The sequence below is a fragment of the Scardinius erythrophthalmus genome, assembly GCF_964197995.2.
Source record: "Scardinius erythrophthalmus genome assembly, chromosome: 5".
Classification (NCBI taxonomy): domain Eukaryota; kingdom Metazoa; phylum Chordata; class Actinopteri; order Cypriniformes; family Leuciscidae; genus Scardinius; species Scardinius erythrophthalmus.
This window is the reverse complement of record NC_138225.1, coordinates 36,726,991-36,751,105: the sequence shown is the minus strand read 5'-3', so window position 1 is coordinate 36,751,105 and position 24,115 is coordinate 36,726,991. Positions and strand designations below refer to the sequence as shown.

Below are 24,115 nucleotides of genomic sequence, written 5' to 3'. Positions count from 1 at the left end.
AAGTGACTTCAAAGCTACTTTTAGACCACTTCATAACATGTTTGATTATACCAAAGGACATTTCTCTGCCCTGTCAGGTCTTTCCATTTCTTATTTCAGCACTTAGTGTAGACAGCAAGGAGTGAAAGAGGAGAAGTAAATTGTTTGAATGGTCAACTCTCTTTAAAAGATCACTCATTGTTTACCCATCATGCTTTTTGATAATACAGATGACACAGACATTTTTGTGCTTGAAATATATTATATTGTATATTTATTTATTATTTATTTCTCTTACATATTTATAATATATAATATAATATTACATATTTCATAAATTCCTGCCAAGCTGTCAAACGAGAGGCCTATGCAAGCAAAACTTGTTTCATTTATACAAGAACAATACCTGAGCAGTCTGCTTCATTTTTAGTTTGACAATTTGACATATCACATTTTTTTCATATTGAGTCATACATAAGTGCAGTACACAATACTGTATATTATGAGGCAAAATATGAAATTTACACCAGTTTTTATATAATGACAATGTATATGAATCATCTACAATTGTGCATTATTTTGTCAACAACTCCCTTTCTGAGCTTTAAATAGATCAGGTTTGTAAAAGAACTGGAGCTTCAGAGCACCTCACAATGAGAGAATGTTTCTGAGGGTGCTGTGAAATGCTGTGGTGCAGTGCAGGTTTTGTATTTGTACTGTATGTAGGTGTAGCTTTAGACGAGCGAAAAATCATTCAGTCCGACAGCAGGGACTCAAGAGTCTGAAACCAAGACCGAGCACCATGTTTCTTCCTTGCACACTCTATTTCATCAGTCATATACATGTTCTTTTTGTGAGTAAGTAGATATCCTACATCAGTGGTTCTAAACCTTTCTGACACGTAGGCTAGACCTCACTGTCGTTCAAAACAATATTGCCCCTATAAAATATATTTTCTGATGTAATTATGTCAAAGCTGCTTGTTTTCAAATATTTTTTTTAATAAATGAAACTGTATAATCTTATATTAAATTAATTAATGATTCATTTTTTGATTTCAGAAATTTCATGAACTGTGTTCTTCAATAAAAAACAATACTTATAGAGGGGAGAGAAAAGAAATATGATTTGGCATCCTGATTTTGTGTTTTTTTTTTTTTTTTTTACATTTTAATTTAGATAAAAAAATAGATTACTTGAATATATTAATAATTGTCATTGTAAATCTTTCTGCCGTTACATTTTATATACTCTAGAAATGTTGTGATGTTTTGTTTTGGGGGTAGGGTTAAGGGATCTAAAATATATTTATAAAATCGTAAAAATATGACTAAACAAATTTACTTTACTTTAAATATTTTACATTTCTATAACTGTTAATACCTAATGTTTGATGGTAAGGGTTCAACTAACAGGATGCTGAGCATGCTCAGTTTGATCACTGAAGATGCACTCAATTTGTGTGAGCATGTGGACTTATTTTTGGTATTTAGAAATAATATATGTTTTAGTGTGTTATGTAGTGTTTTTTATTATTATTATATTTTGCTGTAAAAGTTGTTTCAAGTCACCATTAGAGTATAATTAGTGTCCTATTTGGTGAAGTTTCTTCCATTTGAGTGAGTATCTGCAAATTGTTATGGAATATAAAAGTAACTCTACAGTATATAACCTTTACAGTTTGTACAACAAAAGTTAGACAAAATAAGTTTTATGTCTCTATTGTATAATATTAATGCTCAGCTTAGTGTTAAATGCAAACTTATTAAACTTGGATCGACAAGTAAAAACATTGTTTTTGATTTGACAGAACTTGTTATATTGTTTGACCAACTTGGATTAAGTTGATATAACAATCACTGCGTTTACATGCACCCTCATAATGTGATTATAATGGGATTTTTGCAATATTGCGATTAAACTTTACCTCATGTAAACGCAATAAGCAGGCATGTAAACACCTTAATCACATTATTACCGCTCTGACCAAAGTGCGCATGTGTTTGGTTCTATACGGATGCCGTGTGTTGTTCGCACAGCTTCATGAATGAACTCTGTGACATTATTCTGAAGTTTTCTCTAGTTCTCCAAATTGCTAAACTCTGTCAACACAACTCACTGCGCAATCTCTGCTCCGTATCTTCATCCAGACTGTGCGAAAAACGCTACGGCAGCGTAGGCAAACCTGGCATTGCAATGTTTATCACTGCACCGAATAATATCCAGTACGTCCATAAAAATGTATTTAGAATTTGATGTGAGTAGATTAACATGCATACTGTATGCCTATATGAGTTAGGTATAACTACTTAGCAAATAATCAGATTAATGAAAATGAAAGAGTTCTGAGTTCTCAGAAAATAGTTCTGCTTGTGTCTTGTAAGCATCTTACTGTGATTAAGAGCTTACTCTGATTATTAGAAATAATCGCATTATTGGTACACACGTAAACATAGTAAATTTTTCCATAAGTTGCGTTCCATTTCGGGGGAACTTCGAAAGCTGTGTCATGGTGTTGATGATATGGAAACGCCTTTGACTGGTGTCTGAAGCACGTGTGAAGCCGATGAAGGTCAGGTGACGTCATCAAGACTAGAGTTCTTCACGGGTCCAAGCGACCCAAGCGGGTTCAGGTCCAAAACTTTGACTAGTGATTCGGACATGGGTCGGGTCTGATATTAGGTGCCACAAGTGTCAAGTAATTTAAAATAAACTGAAGGAATGAAAATGTACTGAATGGACCTGAGAATTCTTTTAAAATATTCCATGTAACTTTCCATTTGTTTCAGGCCTTTAACAGTATTTTATTATTTAAATCAAATACATATTAAATTCTATGACAACGTTATTATCTCTCTGAATAGTTAGTTCTCTCTGAATCCACACTTCTACGTGAGATGGATTCTATGCACGGATGCTTCCGCATTTAGTTTCAGTTGATCCGCCTAATAAGGCCAAATAAGAGAGAATAACCATAGTTTTTATGGTTAACCATTTATTTTATTTCTCTCTAATATCCAAAGGGGTTCTTAATTGCTGTCCTCATTATCACTTTGAGAATCAAAAGGCACCACTTTGACTGGTGAATATCTCTGAAGAAAACCCCAAAACAGTGAAATAATATTTAATTATGCAGATAATGAAAATGTACTTTAATCATCCTTTGGTCAGGTAAATGAGTCAAGGAGTAGATATCCTTTAGAGCAGGGGTTTTCAAACTTTTTGTGTGTGTGGACCACTATTTGTAATCAAGAATTTTCGCGGACCACCTCATAATACACATAATAAAATATGTCTACACAGAGTCCTACCTGAATTAATCTGCACCTCTAAATAGGCTTACTAGCTCTAAAACTATCATTGATCATCACATCAGTACAACAGGCTTGTTAAAAGAAAGTTTACTGCACACAACGGCTGCCACACATATTTAATTTATTTATTTACTCAAGCGCCCGAGGGCATAATCAGGTTCATTTGAACAACAGGCTTATTTCCATAGCAATTGAGTATGAAATCTATACAGTAATAAGAACACTGGAATATAGTCAACATTTCAAAACCTTTGGTGATTTTAGGGGATTATTAATCTTCAGAGTTTTACAAGTTCTCAAAAAGTACCTAGGCTTGAGTTTGTCCACTTAACAGCACATCCGCAAAACATTTCAGAAACGCGAGATCAAGAAACTAACTGGAAATTACAATAATAACAGACCTTATTCATTCCATTTATAAACATTTCGTTTCATAAACTGCCTAACTGTGCGTTCACACCGGACGCCAATAGCGCGTCAAATTCAAAAAGGGATATGTCAAATTCGCGCCTGCCGCGTCTAGTGATACGCTTGACCACTTTGTATCAATTCGCGCGTCAAGAGCGAAATTGACGCGCGTAAAAACAAAAGTTTGAAGCGAAATTTCGTCCGGTGTGAACGCAACATTAAAGGCTATGCGTGTGATGTGATAATGAGAACATAATTTGCCTCTGCCCTTTTCTCTTCAGAGAACCTGTTGCTATCCACCGAACCAATGTTGTGGTTCTAACGGCACTGAACTTGAATGTCACGGCCGAACACCACTAGGCTTTTTTAGTAATCACACAATAACTTGACAATTTAATTAAAATGTTACATCAATATATATAGGCCTACATATTCTTTTTAGTTTATTTTTTATGTGAATTTCCTGGTAAAATGAAGGTAAAAAAAATATTATTTTATATTTAATTTTGCCTTTCCACGGACCACCTGCAGTACCCTCACGGACCACTAGTGGTCCGCGGACCACAGTTTGGGAATCGCTGCTTTAGAGGAACTATGTGGACAGACCTTGGCTTCGACCTTGGGTCCCACACTGGAGGCATGTTGCTGTCGTCGTTACGGTGAAGGCCTCTCTCCTAGAGGTCCTGGGTGACTGTCTAGCGTCTAACCCTTCTGGTCTCTCAATGTAGGTTGTTGAGACCATTTTAAGTGCTGGAGCTCCCTCTAAAACTGTATGCTCTAAGGTGGTGTCTTGTTGCATCAAAATGCGATCAGCGCTACTTGGAACCATCTCATTACCCTTTTTGGGTCACAGGTTTACGCGTGGCTGCTTCAGACAGACCCTGGCTTCCACCTTGGGTCCTACACTTGAGGCATGTTACTGTCGTTATGGTGGACGGCTCCCCTCATAACGGTCTTGGATGACTGTCTAGGGTCACCTGGATACACATGGTTGCTGTCACAAGTGTGACCATTTTAAATGCTGGAGCTTACTTTAAAAGGAAACTACTTTATGCTCTAAGGTGGCGTCTTGGACCTCAGCACCACTTGGACCCAGTCCACTTCCCGGTTGGTTCCTACTGGAACGTCTTTCAGGTCCCTGTTACACTCAAGTTTATATGGCCACTATTTCTGCCAGACACATTTACATTGATAGAGTTTGTATGGGGAGGCATCCCATGGTATCTTGTTTTTGCGCAATGCCAGATGGCTGAGGTCTATCTGCAGACCGCAAATTCTTTCCCGGGACCTTGATGTAGTCTTTCTGGTGCTCCATTTGAGCCTCAGAGGAGTTTAAGACTCTCAAGGATCTGTTATTGCTGAAAACTTTGTAAGAGATTTGCACTACTTTGGGGGGCTTCTAAGGCTCTGTTGTCACCAGGCATTGTTTATTGCTATGGATTACTGATGCAATTTCTTTGCCTATGAGGTACCCATCTTGGCTTCACCCCCAGGGATCAGAGCCCACTCTACTTGGAGTGTGGCTTCTTCTAATACACTATTTAAGGGTTCATCTTTGCAAGATATTTATGCTGCAGAAGGGTGGTAATCTCTGCTAGGATTCATAAGGTTTTACAGCTCTCAGGTCCTGTTGGTTTAATTTATTTTGCTTGTCCACAAGGGTCTGCACTTGAACATAATTTCACAATCTTGTTAGGTAGGCATTGTTCAGTATGACATAGGTATTAACATTCCCATAGCATCAGCACCATGATGCAGATTCAAAACTCCCTTGAAAGGGAATGTCTGGGGTTATATATGAAGAGTTCAGATGCAAAAGCCTCTAAGTGCCATCTAAAATTTTCTTCTAGAATGATCCTTTTTATGAAGTTCATATATTTAAGTTCAGTAATTTCACTTAAATGGCAATTAAAATTACCTATTAATTGCCATTTAAGTGAAATTACTGAACTTAAATAATCGAGTGTGTGTGTGTAAAAATGATCATTCAAGAAGAAAATTTCAGATGGCACTAAAAGGCTTTTGCATCTGAACTCTTCATATGTAACTCAGTTTCCGGAGAATCTGTAAATTCTACTCTTATAGATTTATCTTTTTGTGTGTTGATCATTTATTTGTTCATTTATTTGTCTATTTAATTTATGCTTTTTATTAGGACTGTCAATTCATTACATTTTTTGAATAAAAGTAATTGCATTATATGATTAATTATTGTTATAATCAAAATGCAGTTCACTGCATATGCTGAGAAAAGCCCTCGAGTGAAGATAATTTATGGCATTACATTATTGTGGTGAAGTAAATCATTGACAATCCAATTTTTTTTTTTTTTTTTTTTTTTGTCAATGTAATTAAACATGAGCCTATTGCTGGCCTGTCCATCATCTCGCACCATGAGTGACATATGTGTAGTACAATTTTTTTTTAAAGCACTGATCCCACATTTTTTAAGACATGGCTAACTAAATTAACACATTTGATTAACAGTTTATCTATTATATTTATTTTCACATGGAAAAGATTGCTTGTAATGTTGTGAATCTATATCTTGTTTGAATTTGAACAGGAAGATTTAACACCGCTGTCTGTAATTTTGAACCCAAAGACACTGATAGCTGATTCGGGTGTGTGTTTATGTGTGTGTATGTAGTTCTAGGTTGTTGTGGCAAAATGTCCCCAAAAGAATAGCAATAACAGAATATTTTGATCTGGTTAAATGATTTGGTCCCCATGAGAAAAACTGCTAATAAATCATAAAATTTTTTTTTTTTTTTTTTTTTTTTTTTTGAATATGTAAAAATTCAGAAAGTTTTCTTTGAGGGTTGGGTTTAGGGGTAGGGTTGGAGGATAGAATATACAGTTTATAAAATGATTATGTCTATAGAAAGTCCCCATAAAATATGGGAACCCAACGTGTGTGTGTGTGTGTGTGTGTGTGTGTGTGGTTAGTACTCAGCTCTGCAGGAAAGTTGAGCTCCAGCAGTAAGATTAAGCACCCCCCTAAAGTAAATGATTCTGCTTTAACTTGAAATATTATTTCATTGTTTTAAAGAACTTGGGTTTTGTAAAATATGGCAGAAATCATCCCGTATCTAATTTTACCTTTATCAAAGCATACATTCTGTGACACTTTGGATTGGAACAAAGTGTTAGACGTGCTATTTGGATAATGGTTGTGTAAAGCTTTATAAAGATGCCCCAGATGTTACTGTGATTTAGATGATATTGTTGTAACTTTGAACACAAATGTTTTTAGTGCTAAAAAAGCTTGAAAATCTGCCACCTGGCCAGGCTCACAGCAATCAGTATAATGGGAGTGTGTTTGTTAGGATGGGGTAGGGTTCATCCACTTTGGAAGACTGTTCAAATCATTCCTACACCACGTTATTGTGCACAAATCCGTCTGTATGTGGCTCCCTGTGTCACTTATTTTGATTGGTCGTTTGGTTTCTTCCTGATTTTCTGGGGATGTAAGTGGGAGCAGTTCCCTGTAGAATAAAGTAGTCATTTTGAAGACTAAAGTTCTGACAGTTTCTTGGATGGAGCAACAGCAAAAGTTTTTTTAGCCAGTGTTTGCACTCAAGGATCCATACAGCAGAGTCTGCTGCTTTAAAGGTCTTTGCTAATTTGCTGCTGTGATGTATGTGAACTTGTACTTTCAGAACAGATGTTTCTATGGTGGCTGAGAGAGCTCGACGCTGCAACAGAAGAAAACACATGCAAATAGAAAAAACACTAAATTAAGCACAGCAAATAAAGAACACATCAGTTTGACAACACATGTGCTGCAATAATTCACAACGCAACCAAATACAGAAACACGCAGCAAAAAATACTCACAACTACTGTATGAAGGTGCAAAACTTAAGAGCATGTACATGTGAATTTGAGAACTTGTACAACAAATATTCGTACTTGTACACTAAAATTTACACTCACAGAATGCAAAAACCTGTAAAATAAAAATCTTAAGTTGAATGTTGAGATTTGCACTCGCAATAGTCACAAACCTGTATTCTGAATTTGAAGCTGCAGACAAGTAGTCACAAATATGTAAATTGGGGCACAAAGGAGTTGTTTTATTGGTTGGCGCCTAGCCAATGAAATGGGACTTCTTTTGAACGCGATGATGTCACAAAACCCCCTTCCTCCTCGGGGACGTTCTGATTGTGGCTTAATGCATTAGACAGTGATAATACAATAACTATATGATATTATCAAACTCAGTTAATACCATGAACCCAGCAGACTAGCCTTGTGACATAACCTCCCCCTTAAAGAGCGGATCCCAGACGCTCTTCAGAATATAGTCCAGGGTGGTGGTGAAACGGAGGTGTTCTTGGGGGAGGTGGGAGGGCCAGGTCAATGGAACAAACTGTATGGGCGGCCAGGGCGGAGCAGACAGTTCAGGAACAGCCTCGGGAGCACCCTCCACAGCATGCTCCGGGGCAGACTCGAGTTCGTCCTCCTGGGCAGCCCTGGCGTGCTTCTGGACCAACTCGGGAGCGCCCACCGCGGCGTGCTCAGGAACAGCCTCCTCCTCCGCGGGTTCCGGGACAGCTTCCTCCGCAGCGGGTTCAGGGACAGCTTCCTCCGCAGCGGGTTCAGGGACAGCTTCCTCCGCAGCGGGTTCAGGGACAGCTTCCTCCGCAGCGGGTTCAGGGACAGCTTCCTCCGCAGCGGGTTCAGGGACAGCTTCCTCCGCAGCGGGTTCAGGGACAGCTTCCTCCGCAGCGGGTTCAGGGACAGCTTCCTCCGCAGCGGGTTCAGGGACAGCTTCCTCCGCAGCGGGTTCAGGGACAGCTTCCTCCGCAGCGGGGTCAGGGACAGCTTCCTCTGCAGCGGGGTCAGGCGTGGTGGGCATGACATGAACTATGACAGGCTTTGGGAATAGTGTGAGCTTGTGGGGTTCCTCACTTGCAAAGCCCACCGTAAATGGCGAACCACTCAATAAAAGGGCGAACCCAATATATTGTGCCAGAGTGTAATGTGGATCATTACAATGTGTATCAAACTATACAAAGACAGACTCAGGAAACAGGAATCAGGAACAGAAGAACCAGCAAGCAACATTATGGACCCACCAAGACTGAACTAGACATACATTACAGGCTTAAATACAAGGGTAAACGAGCTAACAAGATAACAAGAGGGTGTGGCTAATAGGAAACACCTGTGACAGACTAATAAACATAAGGGGGAGCTGCTAAACATGAAACAAGACAGAAACACAGACTAGACTTGTGACATGCATGAAACACGACAGAAACACAGACTAGACTGTGACAAACATGAACCCAGACAGAAACACAGACTAGCCTTGTGACAGCTGTCTTGGTCAGCGTCTGTTTCACTCCATTTTCAACCCATTAAAGTGATAGATCAAAATTATCCTTCTAAAATGAATTTACTCACCCTTATGTTGTTCTAATCCTCAGTGACTTGACTTTCTTTCTGCTGTGGAACACAAAAGGTTATAGAATGCTTTTTTCAATGTTATGATGGTCAAGAGATGGTCAGGCTTAAAATGTCAGAAGCCATCATGAAATGCTTGGATTGTAGCAGATGAGTTGTGTGAACCAATTCTGACACTTTTATGGTGCTTTTTTTCCCTTGTCCTTGAAGCTTGATGATTCAGCTCTAGAACCTATTGACTGTAATTTCATGGAAAAGAGCATCCAGTGCATTATTAAAAATCCCTCCTTTTGTGTTTTACGGAAAAGAGAAAGTCATACAGGTTGATATATTATTCAACTCATGCCTGTCTAAACTACATCTGGGCATAGTTAAGCAGGCATTGTGGAAAATGGACTGATCTGTTTTGAACTGCAGTCACCTGTAAATGAGATGGCTCTCTGAAACACTCTATTCTAATTGGTAAATAATTGCACTGAGCCTCAAATAGTTTTTATAAATAATAATTGATAAGAGTATATTTGAATTTCAGCACCATTTTCTCCCTTAATGAAATGTGGATTTTACAAAATCACCCAACTATGAAGAGCTCATTTATTCAAAGTGGCAGATGGCATAACTTTCTGATTAACGGTCAATTGTTTTATTGTTCATCAGCTGAGAAAAAAGCTGAGTTTCTCTGTGTTATTGTTATAGCTGTGGTGTGAAACTATTCTCATAGAATTAGCACGATTATTATAAAGTAATAGTTAATAGTTATCATCCTTAGTGTGAACATGGATGACCCTTAAAAAAGTGTAAAGATGCACTTTACATCACAAGTGTAAAGATCTTTCTGCAAAGTTTTGATGTATGTATGACATAGCGAGAGAGAGAGAAAGAGAGAGAGAGAGAGAGAGAGACTTGAATTTGAAGATCCTTTAATTAATTATTTAAAAAGATTACATCAGAACTACACAAATATACACACAAAATAACTACACAATTAGACATACATTTGCAGAGAACCATCAATGCTGACAAACACTGGTTCACTCCCCAAGTATAGTTAAAAAGCCTTGACCAGGTGATAATAAGCATATTTAACCTTTAACCTTGATTTTATTTGACACAAAACCCTTTAAAACTGTTTAAAAACATTTATGGATCATTTGACCCCACACCACTGAGTTTACCTTTGCGTGATAGCCAGATTGCCATTTTTGCCTGATGCCTGAACAAAAAATTAAGCAACACATGGATCTGCTTTTTATTTTTGTTATTCTTGGGCCCATAAATAAAAAGTATGGAGGAGAACACTTCTCCTAAAATCTTACACCATTCTTTTAATTTAGACAACAAAGCTTCAAGTTTCCCACACTGAAACAATAAATGAAAACATAGTGCTTCCTCTTTTCTTTAGAAAATGATTTTTTTAGACAGAATTCTAACTTTTAAGGCTGGAGAAAAAAGAAAAATCTCCTGCACTAAAGTTAGTCCCATGATTAAGAACACACTCATTCCCCCCACCCATTATTTACAGTTTCTTGCAAGAAAATCACATCTAGATTTTTTTAACCTGATAAATTCTATAATGGTATTAGCCTTCCTCTTATCCCTCATCTCATTAACATTAAGGGATCCCAGCCGTAAGGCCTAAAAAAGAGAGATTAGTGAGAAAAGAGTCAAGAAGTTGTTCTTTGAAGATGTTAGCCATAGTGTTTACTTAGTTTTTTCCCCTCTTTAGCCTCTCTTTTCTAGTTCCTTTGTCGAATTGCAGTAATGTGTTTCTTTAGTCTAAGTGTTTCTGCTGTGAAAGCTCTTCATAACTACTAACTCTTGCCAACATTACAGATGCCATAAACTTGTCCAAGTTTGGAAAAAAAAATCGATCACTTCTACACTTTTACCCTTAGTTTCATCAAGAAATTCATTCATTTGAGCTACAGTATACAAGTCTCCTTTAATCACTTTTGACATCGTTGCCCCTTCAGACCATCGTTCATCATCTCTCATTTTATCATCAGTACATTGAAAGAGTCCTTCCAACTCATCTACTGAGCCTTCCTCTACTGACTGTATATATGAGTCACATTCTTACTATTATTCACATCCTCAACTTAAGCGCTTAAATGCCTGACAACAGCAGAACTATATCCAGCCTGCTCACTGCTCTTTCACTCACCTGACTGTGCTTGATGACCTTCTTTGAAGGCCTTTCACTTTTATTCTGTCGCTTGTTTCGGTATTGTTGATATATTTATAAGATCCGCTCTCAGCTGAACCAACAGGCAACTACTATTCATTATCCACTTTCTTATGCGGGCAAGAGAAACGTTTGTGGCCTAAATCTTCACATTCAAAGCACTTGAGGTTATTGGTGCTTGCATACAACATTTAGGAGTTTTCTCTGTGTCTTCTCTGTGACTCAAGTGGAAAGAGATCTCTAATGTGCGCTCCGGTGAACTTAGAAACATCTGTACCTGCTGTCTGAATAAAAGAACGTGTTTCAATGCAGTGATTTTACATCCTAATGGGACCATTCTAACAGGACTTGTGATTTTTCTGTATTTAGTCAGTACTTTAATTATGGCGTCGGATGACGCAAATCACTTTCCAGAACATTCTCATTCACAGTTCCATGCTGGTGGAACGCTCTCCCCACCCTCATCCGGAATGCAGAATCCCTGACAACATTCAAAAGACAGCTGAAAACCTATCTATTCCGTGAGCACTTAACCTCATAAAAAAAAAAAAAAAAAAAAATCCTTTCCCTTTGAAACATCACTTATCAGGCTTATGCTACTCTGAATAATGCCTGAACTTCGTATTTTGAGCACTTCTTGCGTTGTTGTTGTTTTTGCCTCTTCATGTTGACTCGCTTAATTTAGTCCTAATTTGTAAGTCGCTTTGGATAAAAGCGTCTGCTAAATGACTAAATGTAAATGTAAATGGATGAGATGAAATGTGGCGAATTTGAAATTGTGACTTTAGTTGCCGGGTCTGCTAAAGGAGTCACGGGAACAAACATTTCTTTAATCCAAATTACCTGTACAAGGTCAAATACTATCCTGCCACGTGACAAAAGCCGCGAGTGGCTTAAAGGGTTAGTTCACCCAAACATGAAATTTCTGTCATTAATTACTCACCCTCATGTCGTTCGTTCATCTTCGGAACACACATTAAGATATTTTTTATGAAATCCGAGAGGTTTCTAAACCAGCCATGGGCAGCAACATGATTGCAACAGGTCCAGAAAGGTAGTAAAGACATTGTTAAAATAGTCCATCGTTGGCCAATAATGAGCCGCTGTTCTGACGTAGAACCCTGACGTAGAACCCAGAAGCTCTTCACTGTGTTTACTATGTGATCAGCTTAGGAGACTGACACGGAAGAGAAGAAATTGTTCGCACAAAAAGTATTTTTGGGTGAAAAAAACATTTAAAGTATACAATACTTTATCAGTTTGTATTAAATTTAGCCAAAAGATGAAAACATTTGCAATGTTTTTCACTCTTACTCTAACAACACGCTCCACTCGTCCCACCATACTCATGCATCTATAGCGTGTATGTAATTTCAGTGAAAGGTGTTTCGCAATGTCTTTTATCTACTTAAATTTTTGCACCACTTAAAGTTTACTGGGAGATAACATAACACTAATAATATTAGCAGAGCACTTACTGTACTTTGACTAGCCTTTACTGGAATGGAGTGAATACATTTACAGACTAATGTTTGAGTAAAACATGCAGTGATGAGGAAGGGTACAATCAGTAATTGAATAAATTTTGTCATATTAGTGACCTAACTATATAGGTTTTTGAATTTGTGATTAATAAGTATGCACGGAACACACAATATATGTCCCTTGAGAAAACACATGCAGCAGTCTTTTTGAGTTTGGGTTTATTTGGGGTTATGGCCTCCTGCCTTTGGCCTCTTAATATAAATTTCTGCCAGCAAAATTGATCAGCTACACTGCATTGCTTGTGCCAGTGAGATGGTGCTACAACGTAATGAACCCTTCACAGCTCTGTGGTTGTTCAGCTGAAATACTGCACTGCTCACCACACCACACAGAGGGAATATTTAATGTAATCCATTCACAGAGAACATTTGACCTAGCCTGACTTCGTCATACTCATATTCTAGTCAGAATGTGAGTCTGATACTGCTTCATAGGGCTTTTATTATGTTGCGGCTCTCTGTTCCTCTTTTAAAATGAATGCGCTGTGGATATCTTCTATAACAGACGCGATGGCGGAATCTACACATGATGTTTCATAAACAAAGTTCGGGAGGAGCACGTACAAATAATCAATCCAATATCAACTTGTCATCAAACAATACCATGTCTAACGTTACCCTATTTATCAGCATGAGGAAGCTTAATCACTCTGTCAACTTACCTAACACTCCTTGACAGTTTTTTTAGCATCCCTCCACCACCCCGAATTCTCACTCTTGTCTTGGCTTGTTCTCTCACAACCAGGAACACAGTTCTCCCCCACAGCCCTCTCCTCGGACAGCACGTCATATACGCATTTATTCTATCTGACTTATTTGTGTGAACTCGTTAAATCTCATATACACATTTATTCTATCTGACTTATTTGTAAGTGTGAACTCGTGAAATCTCAATTCTCCAGCGGCAGTCATCTTTGTTGTAAACTATTCAACCCAACCGCTCTTTGATGACGTGGGTGATTACGTAACTGCAGATAATCTGTCCATCATCGATTAAAGCCCGCCCTGGCAATTTGATTGGCTCGGCCTTCTGGGAGCCGAGCATAATTACTCCTCAATGGATCGAGTCCAGACCGAACTTCCCGACCAAAAAATGTTGTGGGCGGGGTTCGGGCTGGCACCCAGGCTACATTTGACCCATAAATTCAGATAGAATATGGAGTTCATTTGACATGGATATTCACTCAGTTTCCTTTGCTTATTAGTAATAGTTGTTTTTCCATTTTCTGTTGTATTGCAGTTACACCTATTTGACAGTTGTACACGCCAATATTTGGTGCAATATTATTGTACATCAATCATTAAAAGCAATATTGCTCTCAATTTATCAAGTTGTTTGTGATAATGCAGTCATCATCTAACCTCCATGTGATCCATATCATGATCATCCATTTTTGTGTCAACTAAATAGCCACACAGTGCAACCCTGTGGCTATGAAAACTCCATCCTCCTGTGGTTTTCATCCAGATTATGGATCCAGCTCAGAGCTCAAAGCTTTTAAATGGCACTTCAAAAAAAATCATAACCTAAACACATTGTGAAAATGCAGTGTGTCACAGCACAATGACACACGTTTGACAAAGATGTCTGTCAGATATTCTTTTGCAGTGCTTTTCATAAGGACTGTGGCCAACCCAGCCTTTTCCAGCATGTTTTTGCATGTTTATAATTTGCATGTGTCCTTTATTGAAAACTCTCTCTCCCTTTTGTGTCGCCCATGTCTGCTTTATCCAGGTACACAGAAGAGTACAGTATGGATTCAACCAATGCACAGTAAGTCAGAGCGGAACCGTGGTATCCGTCTTGCTTTCCGTGGCGAGTGAAATCTGTCTTTATTGGTGTATTTGTCACCTCTCTTTGGACTACAGACTAATGACTCATTTACATTTAGCAGATGCTTTTAAAAAGGGTGACTTATTTAGCTACAGAAATTAGATAAAGGAAATGAAATGCTTCCTGTGCATATAATGAAGTACTAACTAAACCAATTAAACCTAATAAAAACAGTACAATAAAACCTAGCGCAAATAACTGATAAAAGATGAGTCTTGATCCTGTGCTAAGAGTTTGGGAGAGATCTTGCTATTTGAACTTGAGGTCGACTGATATTGGATTTTATAGATACCAATAACTAAGTTGGGAAGTATTTGCTGATAACCGATTAATTAATCAATATTTTCTAAAACATATACTGAATTAAAACAACACTGAAAGTAAAATAGTGCTGAACTTTATACAAAAATAAACAGTATTGACTGAACCATCAAATTGTATTGTACTTTTAAATGAAATATATAAATATTAATTTTGCAGCATGTACGTGGTCGTTGGTCCTCTTAGCAGCATGAAAAACAAAACTTTAATTCAAATTTTGCATGGATTATATATGCAGCACTCAAAAAGTGCTTTCTTTATAATCACTAAAAAGCTGATTTCATCTCAGTTATAATCAATAAAGCTGTCTACACTACATTAATCTCTTTTTTGCATTGTCTATTTTGTTATAATGAGAGGACTTGAGAGCATGCAGATCTCAGCACTGAACAAAATCTTCAGTGTTTGAAACCAGGGGCGTATTTTTTAGGGGACACCTCCCTAAGTGGTGCCCAGAAAAACTATTAAAAAAACTATTACTATTTATCAGAGCCAATCCTGACCTCCCTGGTGCCCTAACCAAAATTATGTTAAGGGGCCCTCCTACCTGACCCATGAGCCATGTAAACCATTTGCCATTGCCACACAGTCACACCTGACACCCCAGTGCTCCCACTACAATCCTCCCTCCTTTAACTACACTGAACAAAATTATAAACACAACACTTTTGTTTTTGCCGCCATTTTTCATGAGCTGAACTCAAAGATCTAAGACTTTTTCTATGTACACAAAAGGCCTATTTCTCTCAAATATTTTTCACAAATCTGTCTAAATCTGTGTTAGTGAGCACTTCTCCTTTGCCGAGATAATCCATCCACCTCATAGGTGTGGCATATCAAGATGCTGATTAGACAGCATGATTATTGCACAGGTGTGCCTTAGGCTGGCCACAATAAAAGGCCAATCTAAAATGTGCAGTTTTATCACACAGCACAATGCCACAGATGTCGCAAGTTTTTAGGGAGCTACAATTGGCATGCTGACTGCAGGAATGTCCACCAGAGCTGTCGCCCATGAATTGAATGTTCATTTCTCTACCATAAGCCATCTCCAAAGGCGTTTCAGAGAATTTGGGAGTACATCCAACTGGCCTCACAACCGCAGACCACGTGTGACCACACCAGCCCAGGACCTCCACATCCAGCATCTTCACCTCCAAGATCGTCTGAGACCAGCCACCCGGACAGCTGCTGCAACAATCGGTTTGCATAAGCAAAGAATTTCTCTACAAACTGTCAGAAACCATCTCAGGGAAGCTCATCTGCATGCTCGTCATCCTCATCAGGGTCTTGACCTGACTGCAGTTCGTCTTGAGTGGGCAAATGATCACATTCGATGGCGTGTGGCACTTTTCAGAGGTGTTCTCTTCACGGATTAATCCCGGTTTTCACTGTACGGGGCAGATGGCAGACGTGTATGACATCGTGTGGGTGAGCGGTTTGCTGATGTCAACGTTGTGGATCGAGTGGCCCATGGTGGCGGTGGGGTTATGGTATGGGCAGGTATATGTTATGGACAACGAACACAGGTGCTTTTTATTGATGGCATTTTGAATGCACAGAGATACTGTGACGAGATCCTGAGGCACATTGTTGTGCCATTCATCCACGACCATCACCTCATGATAATGCACGGCCCCATGTTGCAAGGATCTGTACACAATTCCTGGAAGCTGAAAACATCCCAGTTCTTGCATGGCCAGCATACTCACCGGACATGTCACCCATTGAGCATGTTTGGGATGCTCTGGATCAGCGTATACGACAGCGTGTTCCAGGTCCTGCCAATATCCAGCAACTTCGCACAGCCATTGAAGAGGAGTGGACCAACATTCCACAGGCCACAATCAACAACCTGATCAACTCTATGCGAAGGAGATGTGTTGATCATTGACCATAACTCAGTTACTACTGAGAATGGTCTGGTTTTAACCAGGCTACAGAATCTGCAGATGAATCAGCAAAAACGGTACATCAGTCGACCTCTAATTTGTATCGTACTAGATACATACATTTCTAAGGCACTGTGCTGTGAAGCCTGTTATACGCAGTCTTCAACTGGCCTTCTGTCATCTGATTTATTATTATTATTATAATATTTTTATGATTTTAGTATAATCCTGAAAAGGTCCTCTCTCAGGATGAAATTAAGACAACAAAAAGGCCAAGTACGTCACAGAATCCCCAGAGTCTATTTGTCTGCAGAAGCCATGCAGACATCTGTGAAGAATGGCAAAGACAATGTGCCTTGTACATGCATAACCCCAGATGTTCCCAGAGGTTCCCTTACGAGATGTTGGTGTTGACCTATGAGAATGTTACAGTTTTTTCTGAATTGTTAAAACATATTTCTCGAAACCATCACCAACTTTCTCAAAACCTTAAACACCTAACCAAATCTACAAACTACATTCAGAAAACCTCTGACTCATCTAACAAAATCAAACAGTTGACTCAAAACTATTTTATCTGTGCTTAAAATCAAATAATTCTTTCAGATCATACACATAGTAAGTCAATATTATAAACACTATTGATCATTCATTAGACACTACGTTAAAAAATGGAAAACAGTTACAGAAAAAAATTATATTCTAAAAAAGTAAACTAATTTCGCAGTTACGTAAAAAATTACCTCACAACTTACAGTAGTAAGGTGAATAAATTGTATACTGTATGCACTGCAAGTATAATATTGCACTGAATATTGTACAGTAGGCATATTGAATGTCTGTATATTCAGCACTTGCATACTGTGAAAATACAGGAACCCAACTGCAAAAGCCGAAAAGTTTTAAAAAAAAACTCTAAATGAAAAGCATGCTACAGTACACTCAAGAGTTGTGCAATTGCAAAATCAAGGTCAATGAGAGATTCATTCTGCCTCAGCATACGTCTTCTTGCCTGAGGACTTTCTCTACATCACAGGTAATGTCTTCCCTTGTCAGGCAAAGGGAAAAAACCCTCTGGTGTGCCAGATCCAGCCTTGACATCATTCTCCACAACTTGCTCTTTCTCGTCCTCATCCTCTTCCTCCTTGTTCACCACCTCTTACATGCACTCTTCCTCCTCTCCCTCTTATATTGTTTCCATCCATTGTTGGTATCAACAATCAGTGCAACGTTTTGAGTCCATTTTGGCACCCTGAACTGACTTTATTATGTTGGCTTGGTCACATCATTAGAAATAAGTGGATTTTACAAATATTTAACCAATGAAAAGGATTTAAAATAGCTTGTGACTAAACCTCATAATTCAGTTGGATCCTCAAACTTTCAGTAAAACCTCATAACTCCACCCTGCCTTTATCGTGAATGAAGTGCATCACGCAGTTTGGAGATCTCTTCTTGTTTGCTATGCAAAGGTAAATAAAGAACTGATGTTTGAATAAGTACTGTGGGGTTTTTTACTCAAGAATCACTATGTTAATTAGCCTGTTGAGCTAACTCTGGCTCATTTACAGTTATTTGACTGTTAATCAAAGAGCACTGTCCCTGTAAAATAAACAAACAAATGAAATGAAATGAAATGTCTATAAAGGCTAATGCTTTTTGTATTTGAAGAGCGGAGAAGAGTCTTAGTATTTGCTGCTAGTTATAGCCAATATGCTGATTTAAATATCCTGCTTCATCTATTATATGATGATATTTTGTCCAAAACGAATGCGATGCACTGACTGCCTCAGATGAAGCTGTTCCAGTAACAGACAACATCTGTCATTCGCTGGTCAAAAACCTTGCAACTCCATCTGAGCTTGATTTTCAGAAAATGTTAATATTATAATGACACATGCATGTGTTTTTTGTGTCTTTTTATTGATTTTTTAAATAGTATAATCAATTCTCTTCTCCAGCAGAGCTCCCCATCCCAACTGCACCATTACACATTATCTTACAGACTATTCTGTACCATATTATTATGGCCTCACAGGGCCAGATAGAAAAAAAGAGGGGGGGAAATAAAGAGAAATAACAAACAAAAAAATAATACAGAAAAAAATACATTTTGATCCATTTGTAAGTCAGCACTGGCTGCCAAATAATGAAAAAGGTTTGACTATAGCCTTTAGTGGAGTACTGAATCTTCTCTAGTGCAAGATGATACATAAGATCTCTAATCCAATGACTAAAAGTAGGAGATATGTCCTTCCACTTAAGCAATATATGACGTCTAGCTACTAAAGCCGAGAAAGCAATCATATTTTTAGCATTATTATCTAAACAGAGTTCTGTAGTCATACCAAATATTGCAAATATTATTATTTAGTCAAGATCTCTAATCCAGTGACTAAAGTATCTGTCCTTCCACTTAAAGTCTCCGTGAACCGGAAGTTGCAAACGACTTTTCTCCAGTGTTGTGACGTATTTCCCAGTGAAAAGGAATATTGAACAGAGGGCAGGGTTTTACTCTAGCGCTCCTCCTCTCCATCTCTCGCTCATTACAGACTAACGGTTTGAGGGGAGTGGTTAAGCGTTTCCCAAACCAAGCAGTCAAACCTACGTCATCGGAGAAGGAACGCCATTCCAGACCGGAAGTAACTTTTCAGACTTTGATTAAAGATTACGACGGCAAACAATTTTTTAATTGGTCGCCACAAGACTAGTAATATGCGCTAACAAAGTAAATAGGTCAATTTTGATTTCAGTTGGACTTTAAGCAATATAAGACGTCTAGCTACTGAAGTCGAGAAAGCAATCATATTTTTAGCATTATTATCTAAATGGAGTTCTGTAGTCATACCAAATATTGCAAAAATGGGGGAAGGATTAATGGGTACATGCAGAACTCCTGAAAGAAAATTAAATATTAAATTGCCAATAGTTAACAAGCTTAGGACCTAACCAAAACCAGTTGTGTATAATTAGCGATCTCAACTCTACACTTATACACAAGGAATCTGTATTTGGGGAAAATTTAGCTAATTTTGCTTTTTGTCCAGTGGAGGCGGTGAACTACTTTGAATTGAATAACAGATTGAGTTTGAATGAATCTTATTTATAATATCTTGCCATGCTTCTTCTAAAAAAATACAAATCAAGTTCACTTTCCCATTGTTGCTTTGATTTTGTTAAAGATGTTAAATTCCATGAAGAAATCAAAGAGTATATCAAATCTATGATATTCTTGGAGAGTGCGCAGATTTTTAAAATTATATCAAGAAATGATTTAGTAGGTAGAGCTGGAAAGTTACTAGTGTTAGAAGTCATAAAGTCATAAAATCGCGCTGCGCGCAAGGCAGCATTGGGAATCCCAGGCTAGGCCTTAGCCACCTAGCTCCACAAATGAAGCGAGCGATCAGTGGGTGTTTCTCCATTGGAACCCCATCAATCAGAGCATGGCAAGCCAATATGGCGGCCACAAATACCCTGAGAATAGCAGGACATGTGCCTGTTGACAACTGTTCTTGCAGAAAACTCCAGCACTGAAACAATCTGGCAGTGAACTGCCACCTTTCAAAGACGCACCATTTAATAAATTCTTCTAGTGGAGCGAGCCCTGGCACTCAGAATAGTCTCCACTACATCAGCTGGAAGCCCAGCATCTCTTAGTTGGTCCCCCTCAGGGCTCAAATGTGAGGATTTCAAAGCTCAGGCCAGGGATGAAACATTGTCCCTTGCTACTGACAGAAGGTATCTCCTGACCGGAATTGCCCAAGGAAAGGGCATCAAGGAGGGATATTTTTTTTTTGAGAACCAAGTTCTGGTCGGCCAAAGAGTTGCTATCAGTAAGAGCACGACAAAGTCGCATACTGGGCCACACATGGACCATGGTTTCAGACCCAGGGGGGCTGGGTGATTCAAAGAGAAGAAGAGGGCCCACCTCTGCTTTGTAAAATCTTTCCGAAATCTGTTTCCATTCCCTGTGTGTCACAGTCTGCCTGGACAGAAATTCTGATCACATATTCAAATGCCAAGGAATGTAAATCTGTTCTGCTGCGCTAGTCTGTTCAGATGGTGCAATTGCAGTCCGCCTTGGCGATTTATGTAGGCGACTACCGTAGTAGGACCCGATATTGGTAAGCTTCACCCCCGAAAGCAAAACTCAGGAACTTGTTGTGTTGTGGCAGAATTTCTATATGAAAATAGACGTCTTTAATACATCTTGTGACACACCAATCTATGCATTTCAATACATCATCTTGTTGGGGGATGTTAAATGTTCTGTGTTCAGGGAGACGACAGGAAGCAACTGAACATTTAACACCAAAGGTGGTGGGGATGGAACAGCGGTGTCGTGATGGTGTCGGAAAGGAGCTACATATTGATATAAAATTGATACAAATATAAATGTTTGTGCCCCTTTCTCCTCCTAGGCTGCTAAAAATGGCAAGCTGGTCCCCAATCTCTATGAGGGGGAGCATGACTCACTACTCTGGGCCTCTCTCCGCTTAGGAGCCAGACTGGGTTGGGGCTGGGTGGCCAGCAGCCCTTGAGCTTGGAGAAACGTATTAAATGCCTCCTTGTGCCTATTTGCCTCCCGAAAGCTGTTGACCACTGCATTAACGGAGTCACCAAACAGCCCAGAAGATGACATGGATACTCTTGAGCCACAGATGCCTATCCCTGGCAACCATAGCCAACACAGAGTAGCCGATGGCGTGAGCCGTTTGTTTAGTCGCCCGAAGAGACAGATCTGTGGCCTGGTGAAGTTATGAAAACACCTTCTCATCAAGACTTCCGCTCGTGCTTAAATCCTTCAGCAGGTCAGCCTGGTATGCCTGTAATACTACCATAGTGTACAGGAGAGCACCAACCTGACCCGTTGCCTGAAACAACTTCCCCACCAGCATGGATGTTGTTCTGCACGGCTTGGTGTTGGAGCGCTGGCAGATGATGCACTTCCAGGGGAGAGATAGCCTGCGAGAATCTCTTCCGCCTGGTGCATCATCATATAACCACGTGTTTGCACGTACGATAGTCGAATAAGTCGATGTCAAGGGCACAAAGACACGGGAGGAATATAGGTTTCCCTATGAACGAATTAACTCATCATGGAGATAGAGACTCTGAGGCCTCTCCCCCTGGCCACCGGACAGAAATCTGTCATCTAAATTTGAGCGCTTTGGTGTCTCCTGCTCCTGTGGCCAGTCCAATTGTAATCTGGTCAATGCATGAGACACCACCTTGAGTATCTCCTCGTGTTTTATCATCACGCGAGGAGCACACGGAGGTGGCACTCTCAAACTCCATCTCAGCAGAAGCAAGAGAGGCGGAATCCTCTGCCCGGTCCGAAGAAACGCCAAGGCGCACTTTGGAAGCGAGCTCAAGGACCTCTCTATCTGGAGAGAGCACGAAAGAAAGAGAAGGACCCGTTTCTCACTCCTCAGCCAGATCAACCCACGAGCCCCACTATCTTAATGTGGGGGCTTGCCCCTGGAAATAAGCGAGTCTATCGCAGAGCTCTTTGATGGAAAACAATTCGCAGTGCTCGCACTTGCTTTCCTCAAACGCAAGAGTAGCTTGCTCTTCCCTCAAGTGCTCAAAGCAGAACTCATGCGAGTCATAGTCAGGGATAGGCTGTGAACAGGGAGGCATGCATCTCCTGATAAAGTGGTACATGATGAGTTCTCTTTTTTACTTTTCTATCAGAAAATACTGCACCCTAACTAACAGCCTAACTCCTAACAAAGGGATAGAGAGAGCAGAAGCACACACAATGTGGTCTCTGAAGACAAAGAAACCTAAAAGCACGTCTGTTTCACATCTATTTATAGCCTCTCACGAGTGCGAGTCCAATGACATCATCGTCAGAGGTTATTTAAGCCAAGTTCTTGGCGTGTTTGCCACACATGCTTCACAACCGGTTGAACAAAGAACGTTTTCATTACTGTATGAAACACAGCATGGAGAGAAACTTTTGATAGGGAACTAAGCATTTAAATATTATCCTACTAAGACATATTATTGGGAGATATAAAAATGACGAATGACTTTATATGCATTATATGTAAGGTCTGCTATACTATTAAAAATATCTCAATGATTTACATTACAAGCTGTCAGATGGCTATATAAATATCAACAGCTGCACCAAATTGCACATTTTTGGGCCTCTTTGAGAAAAATTTAAGTGTTTTTTTTTTCCTCCGAGTGTGACGGAGCCAACAAGACTGATGTATCACATGATATTCATCAAAAACACATATGTAACTTTTTTATTTATTTATTTATTTGATTTGTCTAAAAGTTCAATAAACTGTTCCATTTAAAATAGATTCTTTCAAACTATTATTGCATATGTTTACAATGTTAACTTGGGGAAGTTGATTTGAGGACAGTGAAATAACAGGAGTTGCAGGAATACTAAAGCAGAATAGCACCTGTGGCTATACTTGAATAGTTGCCCTGATGAAATAATTTCTGAGGTGGCGGATGTTGTGCAACTGTATACCCTGATTGTGGTTAGTATGTAGGCTGCAAACGTCACATTGCTGTCTAGTTTTCAGCTTCCTGACTCAAATGGCTTTCAGTTTGCTCTATATTTACTTGCTGAATGTGGACATTCTGAAAATTCTCTTGTGAGTTGTGATTGCTCTTTGAACCATCAAGAGGAGGATGTTCAAACTAGGGCACAGGGGCTCTTTTAAAGCACATTTTTTACACAACACATCTTCAGTCTCTGAAAGTTATGTCAGTCTTCGAGCGTGAGTACAACATTCTTTTTTCTGGCTTGTCGTGTTCAATAACTCTTTTGAACATTAAGCACATCCCCCGCTTTATTTTCTCATTCATACACATTTTTTTTACCCTAACATGTCATTAATTTTAAGTAGTCCTGCACTGCATGTATTTACATACTGCGATATGCATGATATAACAAAGTCTCCATTCCAAAGGCGAATAGACATTTATAGCATCACCCCAATATATATTGTCCACACATTTGACATAAGAAGAGTTTACAGATGGTATGAGATGTAAATAGCGACCACGTTATGGATATTTAAGTTGTTTTTATTAACTTTACGTGTTTACGTCGTTCGAATAGAGAAACTGGTAGTCAGGCAACAGACAGGTGGCCAATCCTGAGAGTGACGTCACTGCATGCGTTTTACCAGCACGTTTCAGCACAGTTATCTAACTAACCGCCCTGAGAATTCCAGACTTTGAATGGT

General features: G+C 39.1%; 1 protein-coding gene across 3 annotated transcripts in view; it reads left to right on the top strand.

Moving 5' to 3' along the window:
- Positions 1 to 24,115, top strand: part of kcnt1b (potassium sodium-activated channel subfamily T member 1b) — a 101,486-nt gene that overhangs the window by 18,585 nt on the left and 58,786 nt on the right. Inside the window, exon 1 of one of the 3 annotated variants that reach the window (XM_081366577.1) lies at positions 23,494 to 23,644. The exons of the other annotated variants lie outside the window; for them this stretch is intronic. Within the exon in view, the coding sequence (XP_081222703.1) occupies positions 23,556 to 23,644 (89 nt within the window). The 5' untranslated portion in view covers positions 23,494 to 23,555. Of the gene's footprint in view, positions 1 to 23,493; positions 23,645 to 24,115 lie in introns of those variants that run through there. 3 annotated transcript variants of the gene reach the window in all.